This window comes from Rousettus aegyptiacus, unplaced genomic scaffold (assembly GCF_014176215.1).
Source record: "Rousettus aegyptiacus isolate mRouAeg1 unplaced genomic scaffold, mRouAeg1.p scaffold_m13_p_3, whole genome shotgun sequence".
In the NCBI taxonomy this organism is placed as follows: domain Eukaryota; kingdom Metazoa; phylum Chordata; class Mammalia; order Chiroptera; family Pteropodidae; genus Rousettus; species Rousettus aegyptiacus.
Window position 1 is genome coordinate 117,619,542 of NW_023416306.1, and position 17,720 is coordinate 117,637,261.

The 17,720-nt window shown below is 35.6% G+C and overlaps 1 protein-coding gene across 6 annotated transcripts in view; it reads right to left on the reverse strand.

The window, feature by feature from the left end:
• The window catches only part of SPG11 (SPG11 vesicle trafficking associated, spatacsin), a 63,696-nt gene that overhangs the window by 16,670 nt on the left and 29,306 nt on the right, over nt 1–17,720 (reverse strand). For all 6 annotated transcript variants that reach the window (XR_001595794.2, XM_016136193.2, XM_016136192.2 and 3 more), the window contains 11 exons: nt 17,604–17,710; nt 15,698–15,843; nt 14,515–14,676; nt 12,457–12,523; nt 10,442–10,607; nt 9,251–9,456; nt 8,894–9,002; nt 7,705–7,864; nt 7,031–7,303; nt 6,199–6,399; nt 5,331–5,438 (listed from right to left, as the gene is read on the reverse strand). Coding sequence is in view for 5 of the 6 variants with exons in the window: in XM_016136193.2 (XP_015991679.2) it covers nt 5,331–5,438; nt 6,199–6,399; nt 7,031–7,303; nt 7,705–7,864; nt 8,894–9,002; nt 9,251–9,456; nt 10,442–10,607; nt 12,457–12,523; nt 14,515–14,676; nt 15,698–15,843; nt 17,604–17,710 (1,705 nt within the window). In the remaining variant the exon portion in view is untranslated. The remainder of the gene's footprint in view (nt 1–5,330; nt 5,439–6,198; nt 6,400–7,030; nt 7,304–7,704; nt 7,865–8,893; nt 9,003–9,250; nt 9,457–10,441; nt 10,608–12,456; nt 12,524–14,514; nt 14,677–15,697; nt 15,844–17,603; nt 17,711–17,720) is intronic.

Sequence of the window (17,720 nt, forward strand, 5' to 3'; positions counted from 1 at the left end):
CAGACGTGTTTCACTTAAGGGCTTCTCAGAAGATCTGAAATTCAAATGTAAAACCCACTTAGAAAGACTTGCTTAACATTGCCCAGCTCATTCTACTAGTTTGCCTGTAGTTTATACTATTGCTAGAGAAGGATCTCAATTAAGAAGCCTGGATTTATGTCATTTCAATCAAACGCTAAAAATACTAATAAGAAAATGGCCCCAGGTTGCATGTTTCTTTAGTTTGAATTAGAGTTTGACTTCTTAGTCTTTATTTACTTGTTTACCTACCTCTTTTGCTCAAAGAAGAGGGACTATACCAGGCAGATAACAGAACTGGTTAAAGGAAAAAATATATGGAAGGTCTGAGGCAAGGATGGAGTAGCTGCGCTGCCCCTCCGTAGGAGTCTGGAGCAGGGGCAATCAGGCATAAGTAAGAAGATACCTAGCAGGACCTAAACGTAAAAGGTGAAACCACAAAACTCCTAGGAGATAACACAGGAGAACTCTTAGATGGCCTTGGGTATGGTAGTACCTTTTTAGATAGAACACCAAAGATGCAATCTATGAAATAAATAATTTACAAGCTGGAACTCCTTAAAATTAAACACTTCTGCTCTACAAAAGACAAGGTCAAGAGAATTAGAAAATAAGCCACAGAATGAGAGAAAATATCGGCAAAAGATATATCTGACAAAGGACTATTATCCAAAATATACAAATAACTCTTCAAACAATAAGAAAACAGCTCTATTTAAAAAATGGGCCAAAAACCTTAAGACTCCTCACCAAAGAAGACATACAGATGACAAATTAGCAAATGAAAAAATGCTCATCCTCATATGTCCTCAGGGAAATGCAAATTAAAATAACAATGACATATCACAACATACCTATTAGAATGGCCAAAATCTAGAACACTGACAACACCAAAGGCTGGCAAGGATGTGCAGCCACAGGAACTCTAAGTCATTGCTTGTAAAAATGCAAACTGGTACAGCCTCTTTGGAAGACAGTCTGGCAGTTTCTTAAAAAACAAAATTCACTCTTATACTATATGATCCAGCAATCATGCTCTTTGGTATTTACCTAAAGGAGTTGAAAACTTAAGTCCACACAAAAACCTGAACATAGATGTTCAAAGCAGCTTTATTCATAACTGCAAAATGTGGAAGCAACAAAGATGTCCTTCAGTAAGTGAATGGACTACAGTATAACCAGAAAACGTATTATTATTCAACATTAAAAAAAAAAATGAGCTATCAACTGATGAAAAGACATGGAGGAAGCTTAAATACATATTACTAAATAAAAGAATCCAATATGAGAAGTCTACATTCTATATGGTTCTAATTATACCCCATTCTGGAAAAGGTAAAACTATGGAGACAGTAAAAAGGTCAACCAGGGGTTGGGCGTGGGGAGGGATGACTAGGTGTAGCACAGAGGATCTTTAGGGCATTGAAAATACTCTGTATTATAATGATGGATATATGTCATCACACATTTGTCCAAAAATATACTCAAAGAATGTACAACACCAAGAGTGAACCTTAAAGTAACCTATGGACTTTGGGTGATTTGATGTCTCAATGCGTTCATCTTGGTAACAAATGGACCACTCTGGTTAAGTGCTATTAATAATGGGGGAGGGTATGCATGCATGGAGAAAGGGGGTATATGGGAAATCTCTGTGCCTGCCTCTCAATTTTGTTGTGAACTAAAACTATCTAAAAAATAACTTCCTTAAAAAATAGGGAGGGAGGCAGAGTAGAAAGCACCAGCAATCTGTCTCCCCACTAGATAACAATTGCACTGGCAGAATCTGTCTGATGCAACTATTTTAGAAGGCTTGCAACTTTTGTAGTGAGACTTGGAAGGTAAATTGCAATAATTTCAGCCAACTATGGCTTCACTGGTGAATTCTACACCAAACATTTAAAATACTAATACCAATCCTTCTCAAACTTTTCCCAAATATTGAAGAGGAGGGAACACTGCCTAGCTTATTCTATGAAACCAATATAATGTTGATACCAAAGACAAAGACACTACAAGAAAACTACATACCAATATCCTTTATGAATACTGATGCAAAAAATCTTCAACAAAATACTAGCAAACTGAATTCAGCAGCATATTGAAAGGATTATACACCATTAATAAATAGGATTTATTCCTGGAATGCAAGAACAGTTCAACATACAAAAATCTATCAATGTATATATCACATCAACAGAATGAAAGAAGAAAACCCACATAATCATCTCAATTAATGCAGGAAAGTTTCTGATAAAATTCAACATAATTTCATGATAAAAACACCGAACTAGGACTAGAAGGAAACTACCTCCATAAAATAAAAGCCATATGTGCAAAACCCATAGTGAACATCAGACTCAATGGTGAAAGACCAAAAGCAGTACTCTAAGGTCAGAAACTAGGGAAAGATGCCCACTTTCACCACTTCTCTTCAACACACTACTGGAAGTTCTAGCCAGAGCATTTAGGCATGAAAAGGAAAAGACAGCATCCAAATTGGAAAGAAAGAAATAAAATTATCTCTGCACATGGTATGATTTTATATTGAGAAAACTCTGAAGGTTCCATTAAAAAAAAAAAAAATTTAGAATAAATGAATACACCAAAGTAGCAGCGTACAAAGTAAACACACAAAAATCAGTTTCATTTCTATATACAAACAATGAACAATCTGAAGAGGAAATTATAAAAATAATTCCATTTCCAAAAACAAACAAAATACTTAGGAATTAACTTAACCAAGGAGGTGAAATACTCGCACAATGAAAATTACAAAACGGTGCTGAAAAAAATTAAAGACACAAAGGGAAACGTATCTCATGTTCATAGAAGCCTTAATAATGTCTCAATGTCAGTACTATCCAAAACAATCTACAGATTCAATGCGATCCCTATAAAAACCCCAAAGATGTTGTTTACAGAAATAAAAAACCCATCTTAAAATCATATGGAATCTCAAGGGACCCCAAATAGCCAAACAATCTTGAGGAAGAACAAAACTACAGGACTCACCCTTTGTGAATTTAAAACTTACAATAAAGTGACAGTAATCAAAATAGTGTGATATTAGGATTAAGACAGACATACACACCAATGGAATAAAATAAAAAGCCCAGAAGTAAATCCTTGCATATACAGTCAAATAATTTTTGACAAGGGTGCCAAGTTCAATGAGAAAAGAGCAGTCTTTTTAACAAACAGTGCTGGGAAAAATGGACAGCCACATGTAAAAGAATAATGTTGGACCGTTACCTAACAAGATACAAAAATTAACTCCAAATAGACCAAAGATCTAAAAATAAGACCCAGAACAATAAAACCCCTAGAAAAAAAATAGGACAAAAGTTTTACAACACTAGATTTGGCAACAATCTCTTAAATGATACCAAAGGCGCAGGCAACAATCTCTTAAATGATACCAAAGGCGCAGAAAAAAATTAAAAATTGGACTCCATAAAAATTTTTAATTTGGGGCATAAAAAGACACTATCAACAGAGTAAAAAGGCAAACCCACGGAATGGGAGAAAATATCTGAAAGTCATATATCTGGTATGAGGTTAATATCCCGAATATACAGAGAATTCCTAAAACTCAACAACAAAGAAAACAACCAACCTGATTCAAAAATGGGCAAAGGACTTGAATAGACATTTCTCCAAAGAAGATATACAAATGGCCAGTGAGTACACAAAAAGATGCTCAATGTCACTAATCATTAGGGAAATGCAAATCAAAACTACAATGAGACACCACCTCACACTCATTGGTTACTATCAAAAAACCATAAGCCAAGTGTTGGTGAGGATGCAGAGAAACTGGAATCCTTGTGTACTGTGGGGATGTAAAATGGTTCAGCCACTGTGGAAAACAGTATGGTGGTTCCTCAAAATACTAAAAATATAGCTACCATACTATCCAGCAATTCCATTTCTGAATAGATACCCCAAAAAACTGAAAGCAGAGCCTTGGAGAGATATTTGTACACTGTGTTCATAGCACCATTATTCACAAGAGCTAAAATGTGGAAGCAACCCCAAATGTCCATCGATGGATTAGCAAAATGTGGTATACATATACCATGGAATATTACGAGCATTAAAAAGGAAGGAAATCCTGGCATCTGCTGTAACAGATAAACTTTGAGGACATTATGCTAAGTGAAATAAGCTAGTCACAAAAAGACAAATATTGTATGATTCCACTTATATGAGGTAGAGAGTAGTCAAAATCATAAAGACAGAAACCAGAATGGTGGCTGTCAAGGGCTAGGGGAGTTATTGTTTAATGGGTAGAGGGTTTCAGTTTTACAAGATAAAAAGTTGTGGGAATTAGTGACGACTGTACAACAATGTGATTGTATTTAATATCACTGATTTGTACACTTAAAAATGGCTAAGATGGTAAATGTTATATGTATTTGACCACAATAAAAAAAAGAAGATATCTGCTAGCCCCAGTCATGGAGAGTGATAGACCAAAGCAATTAATGTCTCTATTTTCTGTGATTTAGGAACCTCGGGCATATTTGAATAACTGACTCTGCATTTTAAAATAATAACTTTGAGATCGTTACAATTAAGACCAATGTGATTGAGAGCAAAAGCCTATCCTGAGTTTCCACTGTGATATATTTGTTGGGTAGAATCAGTGTATAGTTTTGTCTCATTTATCAGAGTTCTTTTGGGGTAGAGAAGACAAAAGTGCTGAAATCCCAAACAGGACTAAGCCACATTTCTCTTCCTGTTTTATAACTTTCTTTTTTTCCATATGGTTAATTAGCTTAGTATGAAAAATAGGCCTGAAGAAAGCATCTGATAGGTAAAACCTGAAATTGACCACACAAGACTCAGCGTCACTTGGACAGGGACCATGAAGAGTGTTGATGGAAAAAGCCATTATTCTCTGTCACAGTGAATAAAGCAGTAAAACACCTTTCACACTCAACACTGCTGGAACTATCTTTGGATTGGCTGAATGTGGCCCATGTACCACCATACTCCTCTCTAGCATCCGTAGCAGATACCATTAATCACTTTCCCAGTGAGCCTGGCTGCAGCATCAGGATATTGATCAGAGTTACAGCACATTAGATGAAACCTTTCTGTCATCCCTGGCAACTAAGGTTTATAAGCAAGGCCACTGCAACTGCTGCCCTGCCTCCTTATCTCTGAAACAGTACAAATGATTTAGTCTGAATTATGTCATGTAACAGATATTCACCTGCTTCCACATCCTGACTACTAGCAGACAACAAGCCACTATAAGGAATTTCAGATCAGCAAGAAAGGACACGATCACGCCAACTTACAGTTTCGAGGTTCTTCTGGAACTCCAGTAATTTGGCTTCGGCTTCTTTATAATTTTTGAAGAACATACACAGTTCATACATCTCCATCATCAATAGTAATGGGGAATCCTTTGAAGAGTTTGAATGAAATGACAAAATCCTGAACTTAATACTATTTTCTCATGAATAATGCCAATGTAAGAAGAGATTAAAGTAAAAAACAAATACTAACAGCTTCATAGGAGAATTAAATTGTACATGTTAAAAAGGAAGGAAATTAAATTTATACTTTTTTTTCCTTTTGGAAAAAGATACTTAGTCCAGGTATACCACTCAACAGTTCATCTTTTGTCTATTCTGCACCTGGTCTACCACACATGAGCAGGAGACAGTCCACTAGATGGTGCTAGGACACTTCTAAATACACTCCTGGATAATGGGCTCCACTGACCCGTCAACCTATTGCTGTTTAGCATCAATCCATACAGTTCCATCACTTTAGTGGGAGCTTTTCAGTCAGAGGACAGGAGTTTGGGAATTAGACATGATGGATCTGAACTTTAAGTACACAACTTACTAAAGTACTTTGAGACCCTGGGTTTAAGTTCTGTAAAAGTCTTAGTTTATTACTCTGTAAAATGAGGATAAGACCACTTCATAGTATCCTCATATACCATTATCTTTCTATAGAATTATTGTGAGAATTGACTAAAATAATGTATTAGAAAGCACTTTACTAAATCAATGGTAGGTCCATTATTTGCTGTTGGCTAAAAGAAAAAAAAAAGAAAAGAAAAGAAATCCAGGAATAGGAACAGAAAAAAGTCGGTGTAAGATACTTTGAAGTAACCCTTTTAAACTCAGGAAAGAAATGAAGTATTATTACTACCTTAACAAAAAGCTGGAAACCTCTGATGAGAGTTTTGCTCTTCTGCCTTGTTAATAAAGTTCTCCAAATGACTGAGAGGTCCTCAAGGTCCCAAGTGTGGCCCTCTACTGAGCCTTTAATGTGTCCCATTGCTTCAGCTGCAACACTGTCCTCCACAGAAGTGATGATCCAAACACAAAGACAGGGAACAGCATTGGCATCCTGTCATTGGATAAGAACTTTTCAAAATAAGACAACAACCAGGCCTGGATTTCCTGACAGAGGAAGTTTCCAACAATGCTACAGATAGCTTTTGCTTGTTTAGAACAAGTCACCTCACTAAATTGGTTAAATTGCTTGAAAAGCCTTCAAACATGAAACAAACACCAATGAACAACAAAGGGATTCTTATAAACCATGTAGAGTATGGTAGGTCAAAGGGCCAAGAGACTGAGAGGATATATGTGGAAGTCAGGAAAGTATTAAGTATAAGAAAACATGACTACCCTCCACAGAACAGCTGATCAAGGGACTGTCTAGAGCATCCCTCTTCCCAGCTCAGAGAAAGTAGTAGTCAGTCTACCAAAGCATCTTTCTCTCTGACTGCCAACCAGCTACCAAGGCTCTATTTTAAGTTACTAAATGTCAAGGCACAACATGCAACTATATGGCCTGGATCCTAAGCTGGAAAAGCATAAGAAGTTGCAGCTACCTTGGAAACATATGCCAGAGTCTTACTGTCATCTCCTGCCCTGCCCTCACCCAAGTCCTCTCTAATTATCAGCCTTCCCTGTCCCTCTCCACTCTTTCTATTGCTATCTGGGTCTTTACTTAGGCTTCTCATGATCCTCACCTGGAGACATGAGGCCAGAACACTAAGAACAGGGGCCTGTTGTTTCACTGCTTCAACCAGAAGCCAGCACCAGGAGTTTGGCTCCTCTGAGCACTGAAGCAGAATTTCAAAAACATCAGTCATCTCTTCTTTGCTTCTCTGGAGTTCCTTGAGGGGCTTGATGCAGAATTGATCATTGTCCATTCTGGAGTTAGACACTGAGGACAAGTTCTCAAAAGCCAGCCTTAAATGGTCTTGAAGGACAGGGCCGAAATACTGGAGAAGGGATTTCACCTAGAAAACGTATTAGATGATTAAAATTGACAACCAAGTTTCGATTTTAGCTGGAGCTAAAAATGTTAGGAAAAAACACAGGCAAATTTGTTTTTTGCCACCTGAACTGTTTCAGAGGTGACCATACAATTTTACAAAGTTGTCTGTTGCTTTTGAGTGAATTTCCACACGCAATGTGGAGTTATAAAATTCTTCATCTCTTTGGTACTAATGACCAGTCCTTTGTCAACTAGTCAACTAGTCCGTTGTCTGAAATCAACCCACTGAAATTTTAGTAAAAATAATAGTGTCCTATTGAACAAAAGCCTTTGTGCTCACAAAAGAAAGAACATTATTTTTCATCCAAGTAGTATTCCAATATCCTCCTCTTCTTGATAAACTGGCAATGGTCAGTGGCTTACCTCCTCTGGATGGTAATTATGGATCTGGCTGTGAATAATGAATTGTAACCAATCATTTGCTTTGGCACATTCTCTAAGGTAAGATGTGCTCAGTTTCATATTGTGGAGCCTGCAGAACTGTACCACTAATGCCCATTGGCTGCTAGATTCACTGGATAACCTACAATTGGGGGCATGAGTGGTAGAGAAAAAAAAAACTTGTTAAAATATTGCTTTAGTTTCTAACTAAAAAACTAGTAAAAATTAAATAAATTGAATTACAGTATATTCTCTAGAATAAACAAACTATTTTATAACTATTAGGAAAACAAAATATCATTTAATAATACAACTTGAAACTGCTACAAATCTAATCTGGCATCTTAACTACATAGTATATTCTCTAAAAAGCCTTTCAGCAAATAGCAAATATTTATTAGACTGCTTTAAAAAAAATTAGAAAGGGGTCTTACCCATAATTCACAATAGCTTTCTTAGCATGTTGGCACAATTCACTCCTTTTATCAATAAAGTATCTACCAAATTAGGTATGTACAATCCTAATTTAAGAGAATTAAGAAAATAGTCACTCAAGAAATTTTCTGAGTGCTTAAGTTTTTCATGATTCACTTAGCAATCAGAGTCCTGAAAGGTGCCTAAGAGGAGAGTACCTGCTCCTGTTGAAAGCAGGAAGCTACTGAGAACAGAGTCAGTGATAGGAGTTATAGAAGAAGGGTATGTTCCTAGGGACTGGGGTGGCTGGGTCAACTCCAGGGGAACAGCACAGAGGAAAGACAACACAGCTGTCTAAGGAGACAGATGGTCACCTCAACTTCCATTATCAACTGACGGATACTAGCAAGAAAAAATTAAGGACATCAGAGTCAAATTTTCTGAAATCCATTCTGTATCTTCTGAAATGATTTCAACACATAACACTTAAGAGCCTTCCCTGACCAGTAGGGCAGTGGAGGAGGCAAAGCTCCTCTCCATCTCTTGAAAACTCCATCTCTAACGAGGAAATTGTTATTTTTACTCTCCTTTTGCTGATAGTAAGATGCAATTAAAACTCACTATCCATTTACTGAGTACCTGAGTAAGAAGATAAGGTCTAGAGGGATTGGTGAACACATCTGAGGTGTTGGAAGAAAGGTTAGGCAAACACACATTGGAATAATAAAGCTTCCTGGAAAAGAAGCAACTCATATACCTCTTTATTTCCTGTTGCTGAATGCTGTTCCATATACCTTCTTCTAAGAGAATGAGCAATTCTTCTATGGTTGCCTTTTCACCTGCAGCCAGTTTAGATAGTTTTTCAGCTGTAAGAAATATAAACAACAAACTTGGTCAAGAGAAAAGGTAACTGGGCATTTCTGTTTGAAAAGTGTGCCCCACGGCCATTTCAGCACCCAATTAAAGGGCCCAAGAAGTAAGTTAAAGAACAAACACTGCGGGAAAAAGAGGAAAATAACTGTTTCTTCCCCAACCACTCACAATTCAATGCCATAGACCTATTCGTCCCTTGTCCCCTAAACAAACCAAGCCACAGAAAGAAAAGGTGCTGTACCTAGAGATTCTCTGATAAAGCTGTACTGAGCATCTTCATTTCTACATTTGTAGCTCAGAATTATATTGGCTACTTTCATATCAACTCTAAGCTTGAGGCTGTTGAGGCCAAGCAATTCTAAGAAACAAACACAGGCAGCTCCTATTGAAGGTACGTAGAAGGAGGAGAGGCCTAAAACATAAGCTTCATTGCCTACTTGCTGGATCCTGAAAAAGAAAGGAATCAAAATCACATCGGCATATGAAAACTGTTTCTCACCAGGAAAAGCAGATGGCATTACATCAGTGATACACGGAGTATCAGACAGGTAATTTTTGGCTTCCTCTCCCTTCCCTTTCTGTGCTCCTTACACACATTTAGGTTCTTGGTAGCTTTTAACTATCATCTGGCTGTACTGCCCCCTCATTTCCTTATATTTTACCTTCTCCTAAAACACCTACGCATAGTCCAAATTATTCTTGCTTCTAACTTCATCCAGAGAAGATGGAGTAGAATTTCCAAAAGACTGCCAACTTGTAATCTTATCATGAGTATATACACAAACTACCAAGAAAATGCCACTTAAAGTTTGACATCATAAAGCACATACATTTCAAAGGACTTAGATGTACTGTTATACGCACAGAAAATTTTCAAGAGAAGACACAAAAAATTAACCATGATTTTAAATTATGAGGATAAGAGACTAAGGGGCTTTTATCTTTTATTTTAAACCCTCTGAACTATTTGAATATTCTATCATAGAAATGTAATACTTTGTTAATTATAAAACAAAGTATATCTATATTTAACTGATTATATCAAATAGTCTTCTCCATTCTGTGCTTTATAAAAGTGAATTATAAGAGACAAATCTTAAATACAGAATTCACATCTCAATATAGAATTCTCTCTTAAGAGTAGCTGTTAACATTGGACAAGCTCCTGGATCATTTTTCAAAATGATTTTAAAATATATTATCTTAAAAAAATTTTTTTTATTTCTTTTCCTATTAGCAAGAGTCATCATATATATTAAATGCCAAAAACTTGGGATATACAGAAAAGCACAAATAAAAAAAAAATCACCATCCAAATATAATCACTGTTAAGTCTGGTATACATATTTCCAGTACTTTTTTTTTTAATGTACATGTAAGATACACAGATATGCATTTTATTAAGAGTACAAATTATGTTTTAAATACTCACAGCTGTTTGGGTGTCTTGCTCTTAGTTAATTCCTGGACCAGAAAAGTACCAAATGCAAATGATGGCCGTCCATGATGTAAATAATAAGCAAAATTCAGACGTTCCACTATAGCATATTTATTAACCAGGTCGGGGCTAGAGAAATGAGGGAGATGACTCCATGCATCTGGAGGTGTGTGTTGGGGGGGAAGAAGTGAAGCAATATTATACTTCCGCACTCATCAGTATTAATTGCAGATTTGCACATGAAAAACTTAAGTCTATAATGGTAAAAGAAAACTGGTTGCTATAATCATTTTGTGCCCCTGTGTATCACTCTGAACCAAAATGTAGTAGCTTTCTCATTTTATGCAAAAATGTTACATGAGAAGCTGCATAAAAACTACAAATATGTTTTTCCCCCATTGAACCTTACTTGTAGTTTTAGATGCTTTAATTCTATATTTGATGATCCTTTAATTTCAGAATGACAATATCTCTTCAGCTACAAAATCTCTGCCAATGATCTGCAAAGGAGCTTTTTAAATTCATTCACACAGTTCATTGTGCAATGAAATCCCTACTTAACATATTTATGAGTCTTCTATTCACCATGGTCAACTCCAATACCTTGAGAAGAACATCCTTTACTCCATATTAATACCCTCATATACTCTCATTTTGTTGTTACTAGCTATATTTTCTGATGTTGCATTCACAGAGCACCTTATTATCCATATGTTTGTACCATCTTTCTGAAACCAACAGAATAACTCGGTTTAAAGTTCCTCCATGCTCATGAAAACAGCAGGGGAAAAAAAACGTTTTTTCTCTTAGAGAAATTTAAAGTCAGAAGATATTGGATGTGAGAAGATAGTATGAAATAACCACTTCTGTAAAGTCTTAATATTTAATTGCCTCTTAACCACTTACTAACAATTAAAAAGGGAAAAAATAACAATTTGAACTGATAAGGAAACAATTCTGAAAAACAGTGCATGTGCTCTTATTTTCAAAGTTCCAAGCATACTTTTGAAATAAAATTTTATCCTCCCATAGAATTCCAAAGACTTTTTATATTGTGACTTGGCTCCTACAAAAAAAGATGAAGACCTTAATGAGGCCTGTCATCTTACAAAGCTATTACTTAAGAGTATACACCCTTTGAGATTATAGGCTTAGCTCTGCAATGGGCTCTGGACACTACGTACATTTAATATATTGCAATTTGAACTTATAAAACTGACACATTAGACAATTCATTTTTACGTATGTCAATAAATATTTACAGGTTGTATATTATGTGCTAACCTGAAAGTACTAACCTGAAACCTACTTTAGAGTAATATAAGTGGAGGCACCATAGGTAACATATTAAAGGCTAACCCTAAATGCAAAAGTAAAAAAGAAAAAGCAGAGTTTAAGAACAGCATGTGTATGTCTACTAAAAAAAAAAAAATACAGCACAAAAAATCAGAAATTCTTATGGTCTAGAGAAGTCAGCACTGTGTGAACCGTGAGAGTTTTATTAAATGCCTTGTCTCTCCTTTCATTCTCAATGTAACATATGAGGTGGGCACTGTTATTAATTTTACAAGGAAATGAAGAGAGGTTAAATCATTTGGCCAGGGTCATAGTTATTACATGGTAGAGTCGGGATTTGTCTCATGCCAACGACTATGCTCTTAACCTTTATTATACTAAACTGCTAACGAAGGGATTTTTGGAAAGGGAGAAATATAAGCAGCTTTTAACTTATGTTTTCAATTCAGTCTCCTAGAAAATGTTTTCCATTGGAATGCTCCTTTATTTATTTTTTCTTTTTTTAAATTATTTTTTTTATGGTGACTTTGGTTAACAAAATCCAATAAGTTTCAGCTGTACACTTTAACAGTAAGGCACATATATATTTACACTGTTCCTTTATTTTTAAAATAGAAAGCTGAGAGAAAACTGGACTGGCTTTACATAAATGAACTCCTACAGTCAACATTGCTGCAAAGCTCCTAAAGGAAGAAGTACCCATACTAACTTACCTCCTATAGCTAGTGTGTTGGCAGATTGCCAGCCAAACAATCTGCTGGGATCGAAGGGCAATAATGACTGAAAAAAAGGGAAAAGTCAAACCAGAGTTAAAAGTTAACTGATTCTACAATAAGTAAACAAAATTATATGATAGAACTTCACAAGTAGTCTGCTTCCCTTCTCTTAGGCAATTAAAAACCTTATCTTTCTGGATATAAATTCTTTGAATATAGATAAAAACAAAAAAGAATATATGAGATGCTTCTATTTTAATAAAAATAGAACTGGCTATGTTGCTTTTAAAGACTCTTCACTTTAAATTATGTGTGCAAAGTGCACTCTCTTTTGGTAGAAGCAGCATCAATTATAAAATGGGCTTTAGAAATGCTTCAGGAATCAAAAGATAACAGGACTAAGAGGCTAGAAAATGTTACCATCTAAGCATGAGAAGGTGAGCTAAGGCAGGTCAAGAAAGGGAAAAAAAAGAGTAAGACAATTATATCAAGGGTTAAAGAAATGTGATGAGCAAATCATCAACAACAAAGAAAAAAGCAGACTATGGTCAAGTCAGACAGAAAAGTTTTGAGAGCAGGGAGCAGTGGCTTTTGGAAATTTGTCTAGGCTAAAGGTCTAGCAAAGACTATAAACAGATTGTGGGAGAGATATAGGAGAAAACAGAATTACATTAAGTCAAGATTTGGGTGGCTAAGGAGGGAACAGTTTTGATTTCAAATCAAGGGATAGTCTGTGGTCTAGTAAGGGAGGAATACCTTTCCTAAAAAATTACAGGAGTCAAGTTTAAGCAAATCAAAGAACAACCTGAAATCACTTATGTTTCGGGCTGACTGAATCCACTTTAGATACTGAAGCTGTTTTTATATAATCCACATATATATATTTAATACCAGTGCTACTCAAAGTGCTGGTCTTCAAAGAGATAAGAAGCCTGAAATAAATATAAATCAGCTTACTGCTTTCTTCTTTAAAAAATCCTTGCTATGTTAAAAAAAAAAAAAAGCCTATTAAACTAAACCTTGTACTTAGTGACATGTATTTACATTCTGGTGCAAGATCATTATTTCATCTTAGCAACAAGCAACTCATGGACTGGCACCCACCTGGGAACCACATTTCTGAGCAGCAATAGTCTATACCCTAAGAATTCCTCACATTAGAGTAAGAGAGATTTTGGACTTTTATCGGATTATAGAGCTTATTTTGAATTGAAGACACTATGGAAATATATGTACCCAGAGGGAAAAAAGCGAAAGCCTCTTGAAATGAGAGACAAGCAAATGAAAGGTTTTTAACTCAGGATTCTTGAATAGGTTTTAGAAAATCTGTGAATTCTTTTGAAATGTTAGCAAAATTACATGCAACTGTGAAATTTTTCTCGGTAGAGGGCTCATAGCTCTCGCACATTCAGGTCTTTGTCCTGAAAAAGTTTAAGTGGCACTGATTTAAATAAACAAGCAGCCCTATTTACTGTGAAGAGATAGAAGTTATCAGTGGTAGAATGGAGCTGCCTTTGATGAAAGCAGCAGATAAATGTGTATCTGCGCTCAAATCCACTTCTACCTTTCTCCTACTCTCCCCGTATTGCAGAGAACTGCATTTTCCAAGCCCACTTGCCCTTTGGCTAGCAGGTAAGTTTAGTCATGAGAGACAATATGGGAGATTAAAGGTGGGAAGAAGAAGAAACCGAGGTATTTTTCCCCTTCTGTGTTTTCTGGGGCATTTCCTCCAAGGTTCTAGGCTAGCCTTCTATGTTCCCAGCTCCTACTAAGTCATCTGGTTGTGGCTTTAGCTCCCCAAAATGGCTCCAGCTTCTGGGTTCTAATAACACTACTTTCTTGCACTGTTCTTAAAGCCTCAGAGCTGTTGATGACTTTGTTCTTTGTCAATTTTGGGTTTGTGTCATCATCGCCTATTTGATTTCTTCATTCTGCTATTACTCTGGGTAAATAATTCCCTATGCTAAATGTTCTCCATTTGAAAGACCCAGAGTGGTTTCTGTTTTCCTGGCTGAACACTGATACTCCTAAATACCAGGCACCTAAATACTGTACCTGAATAAGGTGGTAGAGTGTAATATCAGGTGGCAGGACACTAGGGGCAGTGTACTGTGGGAAGAGAGCCGTTTTTAGCTTAGGATAAGGAGCTAATGCCATCTTCAGTAGCTGGGGATCTACTTTCTTCAAACAGCTCTCATTTTCTTCATTCTGAACAACCTAAATAAAAAGACAGATAACATGGTATAATGCTTTTCTCTTCTCCAAAAGTCCTTTTTTGCAAAAGAACCTTATGAAACAAGATTAACTTGAGAGAGTATGTGGTAATAAAAGAAAAGAGAATTAGATATAGAATTAGAAGGCTCTAGTTCTGGTTCTAAGACAAACTACCTATGTGACCTTGGGCTAGATATTTAATATTAGGTGTCAGTTTCCTCATCTACGAACTAGGAAGTTCAGCTAGATCAGTGGTTTTCAAACTGTATGCAGAAAAGTTGTTTGAAAAAGGCTCTGCCACTACAATATTTTAAGTACTTAAAAATTAAATAATTATATATTAAATAGTGCATATTTAACTAGATTAGATGACTCTTAGGTCCTCTCTCAGCTCTCAAGTTATTTATTTATTTATTTATCTGTCATCAAGTTATTTTATGACTAATGTCTGACGTAATTAAAAACAGAAGAATAAATAACCCTCTAAGATATACTGCAATAATCTAATCTACAAGAGGTGGTATTAAATTAAGCTAGCATCTGTAAGAAACTTCTGAAGATTATATGTTTAAAAGCATTCTTATGTTTCCTCTAACCAGGCACACCATAACTTTAAAAAAAGCAAAGACAGGCAATTTCCCCTGGGTCCCTCAAAAATTTTATATGGGTAGCTAAAAATTATTACCTCTTTAAGAGGACAAATACAGTAGATAATAATTCTGAAGCCACAAATCTAAAGTATTCTTACTCCCAGGAACAATCAGATCCTGATTCTATCCTGAAAATAAATCTGGAGCATTAGAAAACAAAGGAAGGGAAAAAATAATCTCTATATAACATATTAGTTTCCTTTCAGCATAAGAGGATATAAAATTTTTAAGTTCACTCATTTTATGCTCTTTAATGAAATACTTGTAAGTGGTTATATTTTAATATCAACTGATTTCTAGAAAATCCACAGATACTTATGCTAAATTTAAAACCAGTCCTATTTTGCCATAATAGGGAAAGGTGCTATCCATACCTGGCTGACACCCCCAGGAGCATACATTGTGGTAGCGAGGGCGAGGAGGGTGTGTCCCTCCAACAGCATACTGCTTACACTAGCCTGGTTGCTGGGAATCAGTATCTGAGCATTTGCAAGGCTAGCCTGGAAGATGAGTTTAGGATCTGGAAAATAAAAGAGTATGTTTTTCTCCTTAATATAAATTAAGAATTATATAATTCTGAGAAAAAAAAATTTAACTCTATCCACAGTGAGAAGGACTTTCTAAATTTAAAAAAGCAATAGGAAAGCTTCACAAAGAGGAACATGTAAGATTTGTCTACACAAAAATAAAAACTTCTATTCAAAGAAAATTAAAAGGTAGTAATGAAATTATGAAGTACAACCTAAGGATTTGGTTGGACTAAGGTTGTACAAAGAGCTCATACAAATCAATGCCCAAAATACGGACTCTAACAGATAAATGGACAAAAGAAATAACCATTTTCAAAGGAGGATACATATATATGTACACACACACACACACACACACACACACACAATGTCTGACACATAAAAATATATAATTCACAAGCAATAAATGAATGAAAATAATTAGATCCCATATATCACCTATCAAAACCGCAATGATTTTTAAAAATAATCATCCTTAATCATAGAGCTGGTCAAAGTGTGTAGAAACTGGAACTTATGGATAAAATGGTACAAACCTTGCCACCCTGCCCCACCTCATAAAGCTTATACAAAAACCTTTAATATGTGTATAACCTTAGTATTTTATTTTTATATCCAGGAGCCTATCAGTACTAAAGAAATAATTTGAAACAGGACAAATATTTTATGCTCGAATATATTTGAAACAGGACAAATATTTTATGCTCGAATAGATTCAAGATTATTCTTTATAGGAGAAAAACTGAAAATAGCCTCCATGTTAAAAACTGAGAACAGTAATTTAAAAAAGAGTATATTCTTGCGATGAAATATTATGTACACATAAAATGGTCACTGTCTCTTAAGAACAAAGGAAAAATCTTGTTAACATTATATGAAAAAAGCAGCACTTACAGACTGTTTGTCACAACGTAGATCAATAAATATTTGTTAGATGAATGAAATACAATACAGATTAGATTTTTAAAAAGCATAGAGAAAATAACTAGAACAAAATACATTTAAATATAACAACAGTTATCTATGGATCTTCCTATCTACCTATGGTCACATTATCTTCTCGGTAGTTGTCCGTGGCTTCAAATTTTTTTTTTTTAACAATAAACATATTATTTTATAATCAGCATCAAAATAAAACAAAGCAAAAAAACACATTATGAAAAATTCTTCATTTGTAAAGAACCCAGACATTACATAAAAGTGAAAAATTGGCTACTGACATTCTTTACCTGTCTCTTTTGCAAATCTCTAAAATAACACCAGAGGTCACAGGGTTTCTCTACTAATAACCAGGGCAAGGCTCTCCTCAGCAGCACTACTCCAAAAGACACAACAATCCCACACATACTGTGGATTTCTTCTCACTCCATCTGGAATGCCTTACTAAAAGATGCAGCGCAGATACATGGCAGATAGACCACTTTCTCATGGAAAAAAAGGGTGTCAATCTGCCAGAAAGCAGGAACTCGGCCTGTGATAAATTGGTAGGATGAGAGAAATCCAAGGAGGATAGAGTACAAGGCTGAGCAAGGGAACATAACCACTTTCGCAATCTGCTCTGTCTGGCTTTTCTTGGCTGCCAAAAAGCTAACATTTTTGATTTCTCCTTCTGCAACAAAGTTTGAGCATAGAGTATGGTCAGATGTTTGTCCACAACCAAATGATTAAAATAGGTCACACGTTAAATGCCATTCAACAGACCAGTTACTTATCCAGAGAAATTTTTGAATCTAATACAGTATACCCATACCTGTTAAGTTACTGGAAACCTGTCGACACTGCACTAAAAATTCAAACCAGGGGTGAGCTTCATGTAATTCTTTTTTTTCCAAAAAGGGACAATTTGAAGGGCTAAGTCTGTATGTAA